The sequence below is a fragment of the Littorina saxatilis genome, linkage group LG2 (genome assembly GCF_037325665.1).
Source record: "Littorina saxatilis isolate snail1 linkage group LG2, US_GU_Lsax_2.0, whole genome shotgun sequence".
Taxonomy (NCBI): domain Eukaryota; kingdom Metazoa; phylum Mollusca; class Gastropoda; order Littorinimorpha; family Littorinidae; genus Littorina; species Littorina saxatilis.
In genome coordinates this window covers 38861946-38880601 of record NC_090246.1, presented here as the reverse complement: position 1 = coordinate 38880601, position 18656 = coordinate 38861946, and the positions used below count along the sequence as shown (strand labels likewise).

General features: G+C 39.5%; 2 protein-coding genes across 6 annotated transcripts in view; one reads left to right on the top strand and one right to left on the bottom strand.

The window, feature by feature from the left end:
* Positions 1-9527, bottom strand: part of LOC138958951 (coiled-coil domain-containing protein 154-like) — a 52810-nt gene extending 43283 nt beyond the window's left edge. Inside the window, exons 1-2 of one of the 5 annotated variants that reach the window (XM_070330299.1) lie at positions 9430-9527; positions 7732-7931 (exon numbers count right to left, since the gene is read on the bottom strand). In XM_070330299.1, coding sequence (XP_070186400.1) covers positions 7732-7832 — 101 coding nt within the window. In that variant the 5' untranslated portion in view covers positions 7833-7931; positions 9430-9527. Of the gene's footprint in view, positions 1-3306; positions 3676-7731; positions 7932-9429 lie in introns of those variants that run through there. The other 4 variants (XM_070330303.1, XM_070330302.1, XM_070330300.1 and 1 more) reach the window with 4 other exon arrangements.
* A 53-nt stretch (positions 9528-9580) lies between these two features.
* Positions 9581-18656, top strand: LOC138958955 (glutamate-rich WD repeat-containing protein 1-like). Its single transcript, XM_070330307.1, has 6 exons — positions 9581-9800; positions 12100-12377; positions 13124-13328; positions 16312-16451; positions 16881-17081; positions 17998-18656. Exons 1-6 carry the CDS (start codon positions 9605-9607, stop codon positions 18304-18306), a joined length of 1329 nt encoding a protein of 442 aa, XP_070186408.1. The 5' UTR covers positions 9581-9604; the 3' UTR covers positions 18307-18656.

Here is an 18656-nt window from a genome sequence, read left to right as displayed (position 1 = left end):
AATGTTTCATATATAATCTTCTTCTTTCTTTAGACTGCCGCCTTCATCAAAGTGAAGATTCTGCAGACTTTGGAGAGAGTTGCGAAGATGATTTGCAGCTGGTGTCATCAGAACTGCCCGGGGGTTCAGTGATAGCTAGTGGGGGGTAGAAATAGAGGAGGGAGGTGGGGAGGATCAGGGGCGGGGGGGAGGGGGGGTGGGGGCGGGGAGTGGTGTCTAGATCCGGGATTTGAAGGCTTCCAGAGAGGGGCAATCATTAATTCAGTGTGACCATCCATGCTCATGAATGAAATTGTCATGCTGATGTATTTGATTGAGCAATATACTGTAGTATGTGTGTCATAAGTAAGGTTGTACAGTATTATCTTTTACATACAACTTTCTTCTTCACAGGATGTTAAAAAATGGTTCCTGAAGGGCTCTTTGAGACAATATTAAACCCTTTTAATCATAAAAGTGCTTTAATAACACACATAAACACTAACAAAACAACTGATAGGGCCAGTACGAGTCTTTCAAGGGATCTATAAATGCTAATTTAAGCTTGGGACCTCAGAGACTGCTAACACCCATATTTAGTCTATGCATAAGTGTAACAGCAATTATGTGTGCCATAGTCCATAACAGCGAGAGTAACCACAAGAGTGAAACTGTTCACAGCCATCAATGCCGCCTGCGCAAACAGGATGGGCCCTAACACCCCTAGTCAGTTACCATCAACGGCCGTCGCTTATGCAATTTTAATATGACATATATCATCAATATACTGCCCAGTGTGAATTGTGGGGTAAACTGTAGCATGATAACAGAGTGAACTATGGTGGATCAAATGTGAAAGAGCTAGTATATATTAAAATTGTTCACCAAAACCTGTTAGCAGTGATAATTTACTGTTTGGGTTATGCCAGAGCTAAAGTGAAATCAGTCCCATGGCAGACTATTCAGTGGTAGCCATAAACTTGGCTGTACAAAAGACTGCAGGGACTTGCTGGCTATTTACTGTTCCAGTTTTCATTCAGCTGGTGTTATGCTGGCGTTTGAATCCTACTGTGTCCTTTAATGCTTGACAGAAGGGGGTGTCAATGCTCTCATAGAAAGCAGCTTCAAAGGAATACACATCTGCCTTATATTCGAGTGAAGATATGAAATCAGACTGTCAATACATGTTGAGCCTGTACTTTAAAAGGCTACAGTCGGTAAAGGGAGCTGCAATGTATATGTCATTCTGAACGCAACAAACCTATTTCTTGAGTTCGACTACCTAAAACAAAAATCTCTATCTTTGGTACTGAAATTGTCCTTCTTTTGCAGTTGTCACTTCTCTCTCTTTCTTTATTACCCAATATTGACGGACTGTGTGATGATATCTTCTGCTATGGTCTGTTGAGACAGTGATATCAAAATCGAGACAGGAGGTCGAGATTTTGATATCACTGTCGAAACAGACCAATAGCAGAAGATATCATCACACAGTCAGTCAATGTTAGATATATTGCTAATTCTCTGGACATTTTGTATTTACTGTAAAGAAATTACAAAAGTATTTGTCTCAGTTTTGGCTGTTCCATATCCCTCCCTCTGATTATTATTTCTTTTTGTTCACTCTTTTCTTGTACTTTTCAGTATTTAAAAATGTCTTTTCTTTCAAAAAGTCTTTAGTCACTTGCTCAACTAAATTTTGGGATCATTACATTTTCATATATATTTGTTTGTTTTTAAATTCAGGTGTTTTTGTTTTTGAAGTGGGGAAGCAATAAAGAGGTCGTCGATATCAAAACTGATATCGACGGAAATGTCGTCGATATCACTTTTACAATGAGCTCAGTTTTGCCCAATTGACCAATGGAAATCCACGTAACATATGAAATAGCAATATACATGGATAGAGAGACAAACACTGAAACTGACAGACAGACAGTCGAAAGACAGACGGACACAGTCATGCACACAAACTCAGCCACGTTCACTCACAGTTTTACTTTTTTTTTAAAGTAAAAGTACAGTGTAGTATAACAAACAGAAAACCACACAGGTGAAAAATCAACAATGCTTATAAATTAACCTTAGTACATATACACACAACAGCTGTTATCAAAAACTTAGCAACAGAAGCTGCAGCTACCCATGTGTAAGAGCTTTAATCCTGGAGGAGACTTGAATAGGTAAGACTCGAGATAACATTCAAGTTCAATTTAGGAGGAAAGATCTGTGAAAGGCAAATATCAAATACAACACCGACAGGTGTGCCACAATCCCAGTGTATATTACAGAGTGCAACAGAAAAATTGTAATACATGTACAAGAAATGTGCATCAGTTTGTATAACATGTAAAACGTAGGACATGAGGACAACACCTATTTTTGTTAACCTTCACCCATACTTTCTAAACGTAAATAGTATCAATTGTAGATGACCCATGCCATAGGGATACACTTTTTACCACATCTTTGCAGAGCATGGGTCGTACATGACCCACGCCAAGGATAAACATCGTAAAATTTTGTCAGAAATTTATATGGGTTGCACCTGCATGACCCACACCATCCAAGTTGTGTAGTTTAAATGATTTCATAGTTTATTTGCTTGATTACAAACATAATCATTTGAGACCTCAATTGGTCTGTAGGAAGGTCCTATATGGTGTTTGAGGAGTACATAAATAAAATGTGTGCATGTACTGTCTCAGTCGTCCATGACCCAGGAAGCATGGTAAAGGTTAAACTATAAGTTTAAACCCCTTATCTCATTAATTTAATCATTCTCACTCTCTCATCCACTCACTCACACAAACATACCCACTGTCCCTCAAGAATAAAACCAAGTGGCCGATGTACCCCAAAAATTGAGGCAACAGTAAAATAAAATCAAGCAGTAAGTTAGAACACAGTTAAACTTAAAACAATACTAAACAAAGAAAATGTAAGAAGTACTAAAACCATCAGTTACTTGATAACTGGGTCAAAAGTAGTTGGCACTAATCCAACAAGGCTAATCTCATACAAATCATATTAAAATCAAAGTTAGTCAAGATCTAGCTGTCTAGATCAAGCTTTCTTGACCAAAAAGTCCTAGATACAGATACAAAAAAACAAAAACATAAAAGCATAAAATGTCTCTTGTTTGTTTTTAGTGCAAAATACGTTAAATAAAAAAAAAGCAAAAATATTTAGTTAGTTTGCAAAAAGAGAAGCATATGAGAAAGTATTGAGGAAATAATGAGTAAACGAATGTGTACATTATTGCATGCCATGCAAACGTTAACACCACACAACACAATATAATTTTCATTTTTGGCTATAACTCACTTTTTCTTTGATCCAGCCGCCTCCAGATCAGTTGCATAGGGATAGTCCAGTCTAGTCGACATTTTGGAACAAGAAAATTTGTGCCGGTCTATCTATTACAGTTCAGAAAGTATTCAGTCTTGATTCCTCACACAGTGCACATTACACTACATGATCCTGGACATTTTGTTCTGGCTGATAGCGCGATGGTGTAACCCATGTTTCAACACTTCCATCAGGAATGCCAGAAACATCATGTTTGACCAGATAATCACAGATTCACAGTCAGCTCAAAATGTCAGGTGTCCTTTTCACCTCTTATCAGAAAAGTCCTCACGAATCACACACACATTTGTCACTCCTATCCATGCCCAGACAAATTCAGGTCACCTGTAAAATCAGCTAATTTTTAATCATCAGGTAAGAACACCAGATCACAGAGAGAAAAAAGGCTACTCAATTAGTCAACATGTGAATTTCACAATGTCACCTCTGCCTGTGTCAAGACAGATCTCAGTCACCTATAAAATCAGCTAATCTTCAAAAAGCAACATTTGAGAGAGGAGAAAAAGCTAGCTCACTACAGAATACAGTACAAAAGCGTGTACAGCCTAACAAATCTGCTTGAAGAATGCGAAGTGACTGATGGCACCAATTCCCTCCGATTCCCTCCAGTTCCTGCCACTGCAGAGGGGATCAAAGCCTGCCTAGGTAAGCTGTTATTGAAGTCTGCATGTGTGTGAGAACAAGCCACACTGGATGCTCCCCGGCACCTAAGCTGAAAATCAATATCTATGTTTGTTCCTCCCTTACCACATCCCCCAGCCAATGGTGAACACCCATCGTTTCCTACTGCCGCGACCGGGCGGGAAATTGATCCATTTTCTTTCATTCTAGCGCCATATTTTTTTTTTTACAGATCCCTCTCCCTGCCTATGGCCTGCGTTACTGTAATTGTTTTGAACTATCACCAGGTAACTGCAGCTCACGCTATTTTACAACGGACACTGCTGACTTGTTCTTCCACTTTCTGGAGTCTGTGGTAAAATGACGCAAAATGTACAATGTTGATGCAACTTTGTTTGATGCGGCACCTTGGAGATGAAAAATTAACTGCCCTGGAAAAGATTATTCTTGTTTAAAGTGACACGCTCAGGGAATAGAAATTTATTTTCTACATTTGATCTGCAGGGGTTGGCACTTCCTTTTTGGCAACTCCATTTTCACAACTATACATGTATTTACATTTTTTATTCGCTTTCAGTCTGCATGTCTGTACGCATGTGCGATCAGCTGATAAGGGAGTATATTATGTGTGCTTGGAATAGTCATTGGAACTTGAAGAGGAGACTACAAAATGTAGGCTATGCTAGAAGTACAATGCGCCATGAAGCTTGATTTTCTTTTGATTATAATTGTCCTCATATATTTATGTGTGCAGTCAAAGATTCTGTCATTTTCTTAGTTTTATCTTAATGGAAATGCAAGAACTCAAAAATACTGAGAGAAAAATACATTCCATGTTTAAAACACAAACCCTTGTTATTATTAAACCACTCATTTCTGCATCTCTAACAGGTCCCATCCAATCACAAAAATCAATGACCAGACAGAGGTGTCACTGAAAACCCTATGTGCTGTCAAACAGTTCTCAAGGCAAATACATCATCACCACGAAGAGAAGAAATAAAGGGATCCTGCAAGGAACATAGCTACAGCAAACAGCGACCATCAAGTATCAACAAACAGACTCAAAACTGCAGGGGTAAAAAATGAACAAAAGAAATAAGATGGATTCACACATAACATGGGGCCTATAATTTTCTAGAAAAAAAGAGTCACGGATGTATTTTCAATGTTTTTAACTGTTTCCAAACTGAAGAGTGTGTGTGTATGCGTGCATGTAAAAAAGCATCTGCAAGTATCAATGCAGAAGAGGCTAATGTAAATCATCGAACAGTCGTATAGTCTTTCAGGTTAGCTGCATATACATGTACTATAAGCTCTATTTCATGAGTTACATTGCCCCCTTACAAAATCAAGAAATCTGGACTAGAGTTCAGAAATAAATTATCTACTCCAAGTCCTAATAGTAATAGGGATCTACTAAGCTTTAGTGTAAATACATTGTTTCAACACCTAAAATAACAAGAAGGGCAAAGCCCATACGACTCACATGCTTTACACATTTTTCCTACCAAAATACATGTGACCTTGACCCAAGGTCAAGGTCATCCAAGGTCATGCAACACAAAGCTGTTAATTCAAGACATAGGAAGTACAATGGTGCTTATTGGCTCTTTCTACCATGAGATATGGTCACTTTTAGTGGTTCACTACCTTATTTTGGTCACATTTCATAAGGGTCAAAGTGACCTTGACCTTGATCATATGTGACCAAATGTGTCTCATGATGAAAGCATAACATGTGCCCCACATAATTTTTAAGTTTGAAACAGTTATCTTCCATAGTTCAGGGTCAAGGTCACTTCAAAATATGTATACAATCCAACTTTGAAGAGCTCCTGTGACCTTGAAGCAAGGTAAACCAAACTGGTATCAAAAGATGGGGCTTACTTTGCCCTATATATCATATATAGGTGAGGTATTGAATCTCAAAAACTTCAGAGAAAATGTGAAAAATGTGAAAAATAGCTGTTTTTTAGGCAACATTTATGGCCCCTGCGACCTTGACCTTGAAGCAAGGTCAAGATGCTATGTATGTTTTTTGGGGCCTTGTCATCATACACCATCTTGCCAAATTTGGTACTGATAGACTGAATAGTGTCCAAGAAATATCCAACGTTAAAGTTTTCCGGACGTCCGGACGTCCGGACGGACGTCCGGACGGACGGACGGACGACTCGGGTGAGTACATAGACTCACTTTTGCTTCGCATGTGAGTCAAAAATCTCTCTAGGGGGCAGGGGCAGTTTCGTGAGAGGAGGGTGAGTATTGGGATGCATCCTTTAATATTCTTTGATCTCAGTGTGACCTGGAATATCAAACACATGTAATCATACTTGCAAGCAATCAATAAACTGGATTTCAAACTTCAAAACTTTTATGTGTGCGAAGATTTTTTTACAAATCCAAAACATTCATTTAAGAAAATAAACAAGAAGAGCAAACGCTCGATCGAGTCACTTTCGCAGTTCTGAATATTATATGAGGCATCAGATGGACAGGAAGAAATTGCTATTCACAACACAATGAGTCACGTTCACATAAAATTTGAGCCCGGTCACTTTTATAGTTTCCGAGAAAAGCCCAACGTTAAGTTGTGTGTTGCCGAACAGAAAAGGCTAGTTATCTCCCTTGTTTTTCTGATAACGTTCGTAAAAGGCTACAGATGTAAATACTTTGATGTAAAGAATAATCCTACAAAGTTTCAATCACATCCGATGAACTTTGTCAAAGATATAAAATGTCTAATTTTTCCTTTGACGCTGACCTGTGACCTTGAAAAAGGTCAAAGGTCAACGAAACCATCGTTAAAGTGTAGAGGTCATTGGAGGTCACGACTAAACAAAATATGAGCCCGATCGCTTTGATAGTTTCCGAGAAAAGTCCAACGTTAAGGTGGTGTCTACGGACGGCCGGCCGGCCGGCCGGCCGGACAGACTAACACTGACCGATTACATAGAGTCACTTTTTCTCAAGTGACTCAAAAAATGTGTTCCAGAGCAACCTTGATTCTCTTAAATCGGTCTCAAAATGTGTTAACTTCATGAAGGCATATAAGGATGTAATATAGTAGACACGTCCTCTGACAAATCACTTAATCTCAGAGGCCAGTAACATTTGAGTTCTTTTCATCTTGGACCTGCTGTAACTTTGAATCCTAGCAGAGGTGACTCGAACTATAATATCAAAGTGCAGATCTCCTGTAAAGCCTACTTATCATCCCAAAGCTCCAGCTCTGGGAAAATTTCATCTGCTCCGTTTCAGTCCAGGTATATAGCTACCTTAATTGTCTGATAGAGTTTTCTGATCATTTAGGTTGCTAAGTTAAAGACTAACCATAAGTGTTAACTAACTTGAAAAGAAATACATTTAAATAGAAGACATGATGTATTGCTCACATTATAAATGCACTTCATAATGCAATTTATTTTAGTAAAGTAAATAAATAACAACTGCACAAAATCTAATTAAATTACAAGTATCTCAATTAAAATAAACAATGTACAATAAATGTTATTGACACAAAAAAGAAAGAAAAATGGTTTTAATCGGAAATATGTCAACGCTCATTCAAAATCACTTTATAATACTACAGGTAAAAGTCCTGAAGTGTGAAGCTGCTACAGGTTTTCTACATGTTTCTACTTGTGACACGTTCAGCTGCATAATTAACCAACTTAAGTTTGCTGACTAAATGTAGGCCTAAGATTATGCCAGAAAGCAACCTAGCTAAGCCGAGACCAAATTTGAGTAGATTACCAGGGTTTCCATATTGCTTTATCGCCTCCACCGATCCCTTTTGACTGGGACTTTGATACATTGGTGGTGGTCTTAGTAGTGGTGGTGGCCTTTTTAGACATCTGGGCTGTCTTCTTCTTCTTTCATTCAACATCTGCCATTATCTTTGTGATGGTTCTGATGAGTATAACTGTGATTCCCAGACTTAGCAATCCCTGTCACTGAAATTCATCATCAATCTTACGATGAAAAAAGCAGTCCTTCAATTGAAAACAGTCCTAGTCTAAGCACAGGCGGAAGGTACCGTCCACTGGACTACTACTATCACAGAAAGACTACAAGGTAAGTCACTCACCTTCGAGTCTTCTGTGTTCTTGGAGTCGCTTCCTGGGGAAAAATATTGTTCAAGACGATTTGCCTCTTCCTACAGTCTGTGTAAGGTCAAATAAATACAGTTGAATGATTGTTTGAACTATATGCACCTTTAGTTTTTAGCTTCCGTTCGCTGCAGGTTGTTTTTAACCATCATTTGGACGAATCTTTGTTTGCGAGCCGCTAATATCCACCTTGCGTCAAATCATGCATCCGGCACCGAATATGCATACCACCGCTCATTGGTCTAAAACTTATGTAAATATTGTGCAGCAAAGGGAAGCGTTTTAGACCAATGAGCGGTGGTATGCATATTCGGTGCCGGATGCATGATTTGACGCAAGGTGGATATTAGCGGCTCGCAAACGAAGATTCGTCCAAATGATGGTTAAAAACAACCTGCAGCGAACGGAAGCTGAAAACTAAAGGTGCATATAGTTCAAACAATCATTCAACTGTATTTATTTGACCTTACACAGACTGTAGGAAGAGGCAAACCGTCTTGAACAATATTTTCCCCCAGGAAGCGACTCCAAGAACACAGAAGACTCGAAGGTGAGTGACGTACCTTGTAGTCTTTCTGTGATATAGTAGTCGTCCAGTGGACGATACCTTCCGCCTGTGGTCTAAGCGGCATTCTAGGCTGATCCATCACTACCTAAAATAAATTGTGGCCGCTTTTTTCCCCAGCGAATATCATCAGAACCTCTCCAGCACATTAAAGAACTTGTTTTCGATGCTTTATACATACTACCCTGTTTGCATGCATTGATGTCTGTGTGTGTGTGTGTGTGTGCTCAAACTCAAAGTTTAAACACAACATTGCAGTCAACAAAATTTAGGAAATGCATTTTCTTTCCATAGCAACATACATTTTCAGATCAATTTTTTAAAATACATATACCAAAAGCACACACGCAGGAAATGATACACATTTGCTACAATTTCTCTTCTCATTTGAAGCCTCCAACTTTCAAGTCAAAAATTTCATTGAAGTTTAACTCTCCCGTTTCCACTTTAAAAAATGCTTTTATTATACAAGGAACTAAAAACTTCAAACATTAACATTGATAATAGTTCAGTGTTTCAACCGATGCATTTAATTTAATTCAATGCTATAAACGACGTTAAATTTGTATGTTTGACAGAAAACAAGCAGAGGATTCGCGCCTCTCAAGAGACAAGTTTGAAGTTATGTCTTTTAATTCGGTCGTTGCTATGAGTATTGCAAAACACACGAGTTAACTTGCACGCAATCGATACATTTGTGATATGAGGATGTGTCTAGCCACCACTTCAAACTTCTGTGATACAGCAGCATATCTTTTGTTTCGATTTTGGACCAACCTTTCACTCCCCACTTGTTCCGCCATGTTGTTTACAGGTATCGACGGGACACTCAATTTCTTCTGTTTTGATCATACAAGCTCCTGTGGTTTTGATTGGCTATTGTGTCAGCTTGTTCTCGCCTTTTGCGCATGACGACGAGAACCACACCGGAAGCACGTGTTTTGAGCTGGGAATGAACAAGATGGCTGACAACGATGAAATGGAAGTACTGGACGAAATTCAGGAAGAAAATGACAACAGTGGGTGCGATGAAGGCATGGAAGAAGAGAAACCCCCAGAAGTGTTTATTCCAGGGAAGACGCAGCACGAGGAAGGAGAACTTGAGTCTGATCCCTCAGCCTATGTCTTTTTGCATCAACTTCAAGCGGGTGGGTGCATTAACAGATTTAACACAGCAATGAGCAAGTCGTTGAATGTCAGAATGATAACAATGGTTTTCTGCTGTTGACATCCTGTTAATTTCGACCCAAAATATGCATTTCTTGCGTTTGTAGTCACATATTATATATCTCAAGTCCACAAAGGAATTACGGTGAGAAACACATACACACGCACGCACACACACACAAGCACATGTATACGCGCCCACCCACACCTGTAAGTGTACGATTTGTTTTGTCAAAAAACTTTGCCTGAGGCATACTTTTGCTTTCAGTGCACTTGAAATGCACCCATAATTGCCCTTCTTGCAGTCACTCTTTTAAAGTAAAAAGTGAAATCACATGGGGGGGGGGGGGGGGGGTGTCGGGGACGCATGCCCCTGATCAGTCTTTGTCTGGGGCGCTTTGCGACCTCGATATACACTCTTGAATTCTAAGTATATCCCCCTTCTATCCAGGTTTCCCAATTGCTTCGTTTCCGGCCGATTTTTGTGGAGCACGTGATGCGCACAAAAAATATTGGCGATCTAGAAGTGTCGTCTGCGCAATGATCGCGGCGGCTTTCTTGACCGCCAAGGACGACAACGCACATTGTGATCCACCAGTGTGTGTGTGTCTGTGCGTTTGTGTGAGTGTGCGTGTGTTTGTGTAATGCGATTCAGAGAAAACTACTGGACAGATCTTGATGAAACTTTGCACTCAAATGTTCCGACCCCCACCCCTTCCCCCAGATTAAAACACATGGATCACAAGTCCAGTGCTCCACCTACTGGGCTCCCAAATGAATTTTTTCATCCTTTTTGTCAGTGAAGATATGGGGGTAGGGTTGGGGCGGGGATACTTGTGGAGTAGGCAATAACTTGAATAAGGTAACACCTTATTTTTTTCTTAGGTATTGTAACAGCATATAGTGAACTTAGCTGTGTTTAAATTTGGTTATGATTTAAGCTGACATTTTTGTGTAATAACGTTTTTACCGCTAAATGACTGATAATTTTATGTGTACGCCCTCGACAAACCTCGATAATTTTCTGAAAATGCACATGATATTGATAAGTAACGTATTATGATAAAGTGATACTCTCCACTCATTTATCTACACAAAGTAATGTTTTATTTATCATTTCTAAAGCTAAATATGTCAGTTGGGATCACGTTAAGAATCAGTGTTTTTCGCAAAATCATATGACCACCCCCAGTATAAAAAAAAGTTAATAAGGCGACCTCCTTTTTTCTTTGCACAGGTGTGTTCATATTGCTTAGAGGAACCTGTGCAGAAAATGTGTAATGGATTTAAGCAGTGTAACAGTGCACAGCTGTATACCATGTTTGTGATGCTGGTATTATATTTATACACCTTTAGCGATGTCCCATTTTTATATTTAGTCAAGTTTTGACTAAATATTTTAACATCGAGGGGGAATCGAGACGAGGGTCGTGGTGTATGTGCGTGTGTGTCTGTGTGTGTGTGTGTGTGTGTAGAGCGATTCAGACTAAACTACTGGACCGATCTTTATGAAATTTGACATGAGAGTTCCTGGGTATGAAATCCCCGAACGTTTTTTTCATTTTTTTTATAAATGTCTTTGATGACGTCATATCCGGCTTTTCGTGAAAGTTGAGGCGGCACTGTCACGCCCTCATTTTTCAACCAAATTGGTTCAAATTTTGGTCAAGTAATCTTCGACGAAGCCCGGACTTCGGTATTGCATTTCAGCTTGGTGGCTTAAAAATTAATCAATGACTTTGGTCATTAAAAATCTGAAAATTGTAAAAAAAAATAAAAATTTATAAAACGATCCAAATTTACGTTTATCTTATTCTCCATCATTTGCTGATTCCAAAAACATATAAATATGTTATATTCGGATTAAAAACAAGCTCTGAAAATTAAATATATAAATATTATTATCAAAATTAAATTGTCGAAATCAATTTAAAAACACTTTCATCTTATTCCTTGTCGGTTCCTGATTCCAAAAACATATAGATATGATATGTTTGGATTAAAAACACGCTCAGAAAGTTAAAACAAAGAGAGGTACAGAAAAGCGTGCTATCCTTCTTAGCGCAACTACTACCCCGCTCTTCTTGTCAATTTCACTGCCTTTGCCATGAGCGGTGGACTGACGATGCTACGAGTATACGGTCTTGCTGAAAAATGGCATTGCGTTCAGTTTCATTCTGTGAGTTCGACAGCTACTTGACTAAATATTGTATTTTCGCCTTACGCGACTTGTTTTTCTTCTCCTAGGCTGAACCCTGTCTATTTGACTTTGTGTTGCAGGTGCCCCTTGCCTAAGTTTTGACATCATACCAGATGCACTGGGTGATAGGAGAGAACAATGTCCCCTCACCTGTTACATTCTATCCGGGACACAGTCAGAAAGAGGACAGCCCAACTACATCAACATCATGAAGATGCACAACATAACAAAGACACAAAAAGATGAGGAGGATGAGGAAGAAAGTGATGATGATAGTGCAGACGAGGAGGATGAAGATGAACAGCCAAAATTAAGTCTTGTGACAATACAACACACTGGTGCTGTGAACAGAGTGAGGGTGAGTCAGTTAAGTCTTGTGACAATACAACACACTTGTTCTGTTAACAGAGTGAGAGTGAGTCAGTTAAGTCTTGTGACAATACAACTCACTGGTTCTGTTAACAGAGTGAGAGTGAGTCAGTTAAGTCTTGTGACAATACAGCTCACTGGTTCTGTTAACAGAGTGAGAGTGAGTCAGTTAAGTCTTGTGACAGTACATTACAACACACTGGTGCTGTCATGGTAGTTTTTCTCATTCTCTATGTCTCAGTGATATACTGGTTGATAATCACGACACAGGTAGGATAGCTTATCAGTCTCATTCTTTTTGTTAATTTGGGTGTTGTATGTGTTTGAGTTGGTTGTTACTTTGTTTGTGGGAAGCAGCAAGAAACAATCTCTGAATGCATTTGGTTCCACTTTTATCTAGTAAATTGATTCTGTTGTCATTACAGATAACATATTCTCACAAATTCATAGCTTGCCTGGCTTTCATAATAACAGATGATTTTATATGGGCCAGAATGTAGCGTATTAATTTGTCAATGCTGATCTAAATGGCGGGGTAAAACGGTCATACACGTAAAATTCCACTCGTGCAAAAAACACGAGTGTACGTGGGAGTTTCAGCCCACGAACGTAGAAGAAGAAGAAGTCAATGCTGACTAAAAGAAAAATCTTTTAAAAAAAAACCAGCAGCAACACGCACACAAGATTAATCATATGTTTTTTCAAACGTCTTTGTTTACCGTGTGTTGAACTCAGGTAGCCAAAGTGGACAACAAAATTTATGCAGGTACCTGGTCAGAGGTGGGGTCAGTCTACATTCATGACATCACAGAACAGACAGCCATGGTTGATGATCCGGTGGCTGCGGACAAATACGACTCAAAGCAAACCAGTGTTGTACAGACTCTGACTCAGCACTCTTCAGAAGGTTTTGCCATTGACTGGTCTCCGGCAGCTAAAGGTAAGTCTGCATTCATGTTTTGGTATGCCTTTGTCTGCAAGCTTTGCCAGGTGCTTATGATAAGAGAGTTTTTAGTTTTAGGTTAATGTGTGGTTTTTATATTTAGTCAAGTTTTGACTAAATATTTTAACATCGAGGGGGAATCGAAACGAGGGTCGTGGTGTGTGTGTGTGTGTGTATGTGTGTGTGTGCGTGCGTGTAGAGCGATTCAGACCAAACTACTGGACCGATCTTTATGACATTTTACATGAGAGTTCCTGGGTATGATATCCCCAGACGTTTTCTTCATTTTTGGCTCACGAAGTGTAGCCTATGCGATCGTAACTTTGTCTGTCTGTGCGTTTGTGCGTGTGTGTGTGTGTTTGTGCGTGTGTATGTCTGTGGTAGAAACTTTAACATTTCCGAGTCTATGTGTGAGTGGTTATCCAAGACTATGGATAAAGCTCGCATAAGATTACGTCACGGTCAAAAGTGCTTGACGTCAATTAATGCATCATGACGGCATGCCTCCCTGTAGTCTTTCTCTCTCGCGTGGTGTGTGTGGTCTCGGTCATTGTTATTTTGAGCGGGCCGAGACTATTTGGCAGTCGTGTCCCTCCCTGTAAGTAGGCTACATGCAGACAGACAGATCTAGATCTAGTGTCTCTCTTTCTTGCACAGTGTCACCTAAGCTTACTGTGTGTGTGGGTGTGTATGTGTGACGGAGTGATTGAGTTTGTGTTACTGTTTGTCTATTTCTTACGTGAGCCTTGAAGGCTTCGCCTCTTGTTTTTGATAAATGTCTTTGATGACGTCATATCCGGCTTTTCGTGAAAGTTGAGGCGGCACTGTCACGCCCTCATTTTTCAACCAAATTGGTTGAAATTTTGGTCAAGTAATCTTCGATGAAGCCCGGACTTCGGTATTGCATTTCAGCTTGGTGGCTTAAAAATTAATTAATGACTTTGGTCATTAAAAATCTGAAAATTGTAAAAAAAAAAAAAAAAAATTTATAAAACGATCCAAATTTTTATTTATCTTATTCTCCATCATTTGCTGATTCCAAAAACATATAAATATGTTATATTCGGATTAAAAACAAGCTCTGAAAATTAAATATATAAAAATTATTATCAAAATTAAATTGTCCAAATCAATTTAAAAACACTTTCATCTTATTCCTTGTCGGTTCCTGATTCCAAAAACATATAGATATGATATGTTTGGATTAAAAACACGCTCAGAAAGTTAAAACAAAGAGAGGTACAGAAAAGCGTGCTATCCTTTTTAGCGCAACTACTACCCCGCTCTTCTTGTCAATTTCACTGCCTTTGCCATGAGCGGTGGACTGACGATGCTACGAGTATACGGTCTTGCTGAAAAATGGCATTGCGTTCAGTTTCATTCTGTGAGTTCGACAGCTACTTGACTAAATATTGTATTTTCGCCTTACGCGACTTGTTACATTTAGTCAAGTTTTGACTAAATGTTTTAACATAGAGGGGGGAATCGAGACGAGGGTCGTGGTGTATGTGTGTGTGTGTGTGTGTCTGTCTGTCTGTCTGTCTGTGTGTGTGTGTGTGTAGAGCGATTCAGACTAAACTACTGGACCGATCTTTATGAAATTTGACGTTTTTTTCTTTTTTTCGATAAATACCTTTGATGACGTCATATCCGGCTTTTTGTAAAAGTTGAGGCGGCACTGTCACACCCTCATTTTTCAATCAAATTGATTGAAATTTTGGCCAAGCAATCTTCGACGAAGGCCGGGGTTTGGTATTGCATTTCAGCTTGGTGGCTTAAAAACTAATGAGTGAGTTTGGTCATTAAAAATCGGAAACTTGTAATTAAAATTATTTTTTTATTAAACGATCCAAAAACAATTTCATCTTATTCTTCGTCATTTTCTGATTCCAAAAACATATACATATGTTATATTTGGATTAAAAACAAGCTCTGAAAATTAAAAATATAAAAATTATCATCAAAATTAAATTTCCGAAATCGTTTTAAAAACTATTTCATCTTATTTCTTGTCGGTTCCTGATTCCAAAAACATATAGATATGATATGTTTGGATTAAAAACACGCTCAGAAAGTTAAAACGAAGAGAGGTACAGTAAAGCGTGCTATGAAGCACAGCGCAATCGCTACCGCGCCTTGGGCGGGGATGTAGCTCAGTCGGTAGCGCGCTGGATTTGTATCCAGTTGGCCGCTGTCAGCGTGAGTTCGTCCCCACGTTCGGCGAGAGATTTATTTCTCAGAGTCAACTTTGTGTGCAGACTCTCCTCGGTGTCCGAACACCCCCATGTGTACACGCAAGCACAAGACCAAGTGCGCACGAAAAAGATCCTGTAATCCATGTCAGAGTTCGGTGGGTTATAGAAACACGAAAATACCCAGCATGCTTCCCCCGAAAACGGCGTATGGCTGCCTAAATGGCGGGGTAAAAAACGGTCATACACGTAAAATTCCACTCGTGCAAAAAACACGAGTGTACGTGGGAGTTTCAGCCCACGAACGAAGAAGAAGAAGAAGAAGCTACCGCGCCAAACAGGCTCGTTCAGTTTCATTCTGTGAGTTCCACAGCTTGACTAAATGTAGTAATTTCGCCTTACGCGACTTGTTTATCTTGTGGTGAAAAATCAGCTAGGCTGTGAATTATGTCTCACTGACACACAGTATTAAATGTTAATTTGATGTGGACTCCCGGAGTAGGTTATTCTATCAAACAGCAGTGTTGAGATTTTTGTTAAACATATGTAGAGTGTGGTGTTTCTTGAATGGTGTTTTTCACTGCAGTGAGTAAAACATAAGTTGTTGTTAGGCTCATTTTTGAGTAAATCAAAGTCTGTCTTCTTTTTACGAGTAGCATTTCTACCCATTTCTATTAAAACTTAGCCATTATATAAATTGCTGATTAAGTATATATTTTTATATAAAGTGTATGCGTTTCATGTCGTATGTTGCAGTCATTTCATTTTCTTGTTTCGGTGTTTGACAGGTTGGCTGGCCACAGGGGATTGTAGCAGTGGTATCTATGTGTGGCAGCCATCCAACTCGGGGTGGGTCACTGGGAAATCACCATTCACTGGACACACTGACTCCGTGGAGGACATTCAGTGGTCAAAAAATGAATCTAATGTGAGTCATTAACTTGATAAAGAGCAGTTACCGTCAGTAATGCTAATTCTAACTTGCAGTTGAAATGTTATCATACTTGAACAGGTTGATGATCCGGTAAAGAGTGACAGTAACTATACAATTTGTTAGATATTCCAAGAAAAAAGGAGTACCTCTGAATTGTGTTGTTGGTTTTCAAACAAGCAGATCTTACTCCAAAAATGTCACTGTTACGCAAAGCTGTGGACAGAAGCAGTGTGAATGAATAGTAGGTTGGGCAGAGAACATAAAGAAAAGTTCATTTGTGAAGAGCCATAGTTTGAGTAATGATAAGGGAATGGTACTGTTCGAGATTATATCCCAGCAAGGAAGTGTAGAAAAAAAATGTTTGAATCTCCAGTTGTGTAAAACTTTCCACTACTGGTGATGGATGATGCTTTTCTTCAACAGGTATTTGCATCCTGTTCAGTGGACAGGTCAATCCGTATCTGGCACACTCAGCAAAAACCAACCAAGGCCAATGTTTTAACAGTTTCTGAGGCCCACAATCGAGACATCAACGTCATTCACTGGAACCCGAATGAGAAGCACCTGCTGGCATCTGGGGGAGATGACGGTGTAATCAAGATCTGGGACCTCAGGATGTTCAGGGTAAGAAGTGTGTTTGTGTGTGGGTGTCTGTCAATCTGTCTGTTTGTTTGTTGATGTTGAGGATAATGCACTACGATCCTGTTACCACAGTCCTGCCTGTGTGAATGTTTTCAGATTCCAGACATTTGTGCTTCTTGTGTGAGTGAGTTAAAAAGTGATAAGATTTTATAACGTTTTTTTCTCGCTGTGATTGTAGTTTATGATGGTGTTTTTTCTGTGTAATGGTACATATTGCAATCCTTTGCCGTTTTGAAGTGGTGTTATTTGTAAAGACGTTCCATGACCTACAAATGGACAGATGCATCTATCAAGCTTGCTTTGTGTTTGCTGATAATGAGCAGACCCTTGTAACTGAGCCACCAGTAACTCAGAACTGGTCTTTGCTTTGAGCATGATTACTTCCCTTGGACTGTAGATTATATCTTAGCGCTATGTGTCGTGTGCTGTGATTAAAATGTTTTATGCAGTTGTGTGAGGGCAGGCCTAGATTGCTAGAACCTGTAAGATATATACGCATTAAGAACCTCTTAAAGTGAGAACCAGACTCTACGGAACCATGAACCAGTCTCCATGACGTTAGGCAGTGTAACTTTCATCCTCACTTATTCCGTGTCCACATTTTACAAGACATTTTCTGGTATTTAACAGTAAAATCATAAAAATAAAATGGTCAGATATTTTGTCCCACTAGTCTTGAATGCATTTTGATATTAGGAGCTAGTCTTCCTTATTTTTTTTATTAACATAACCACATAACCTAACACAGTAACTGGTTAAAGATATAGGCTGACAGATAATCTTTCAGAGGCTTCTAAACCTGTTAGAGACATTAACTGGTGCTGCGCTGTTACATGAGAATGGGACCTTCACTATCTGATGAAAGATCAACAAATCACGTCTGTTTTGACTGTTTCAGAACCAGCCGGTCACCCCAACAGCGACGTTCAAATTACACACCCAACCCATCACCTCGCTGGAGTGGAACCCACTCGATTCCAGCGTCCTTGCCGTTTCTGGTGCCGACGATCAGATCACCATCTGGGACTTCAGTGTGGAGCGAGATGAGGGGCCAGAAGAGGAGGAACCGGATGTTCCGCCGCAGCTTTTGTTTCAACACTGTGGTCAGACAGACATGAAAGAGCTGCACTGGCACCCGCAGCTTCCTGGGGTCATCATCAGTACTGCACAGAGTGACTTTAACATCTTCAGGACTATCAGTGTTTAGGGTTGTTTGAGAAATTTTGATTTGGAGGGAACTCGTTACCAGTGCTGCACAGGGTTGCACAGGGTGACTTTAACATCTTCAGAACTACCAGTGTGTAGGGACTGCAACAAAGCAGTATTGGTTTTGGATATGAAGATGGTACTTTGTTGGTGCTGCTCCGAGTGACTTTGACTTCTGCTATCAGTGTTGATAGACCAAAGCAACAGTGAAAACACACAATGAACAGAGTAGAATTTTTGCTCTGCAGTGATTTTCATCCTGACAAAGATGATTCATGCTGAAGTTCTAAATAGTGTTCAGCATGCAAGCTTTTACAGGATTCCATCTTAGTAAATGTTTCATCAAATGGG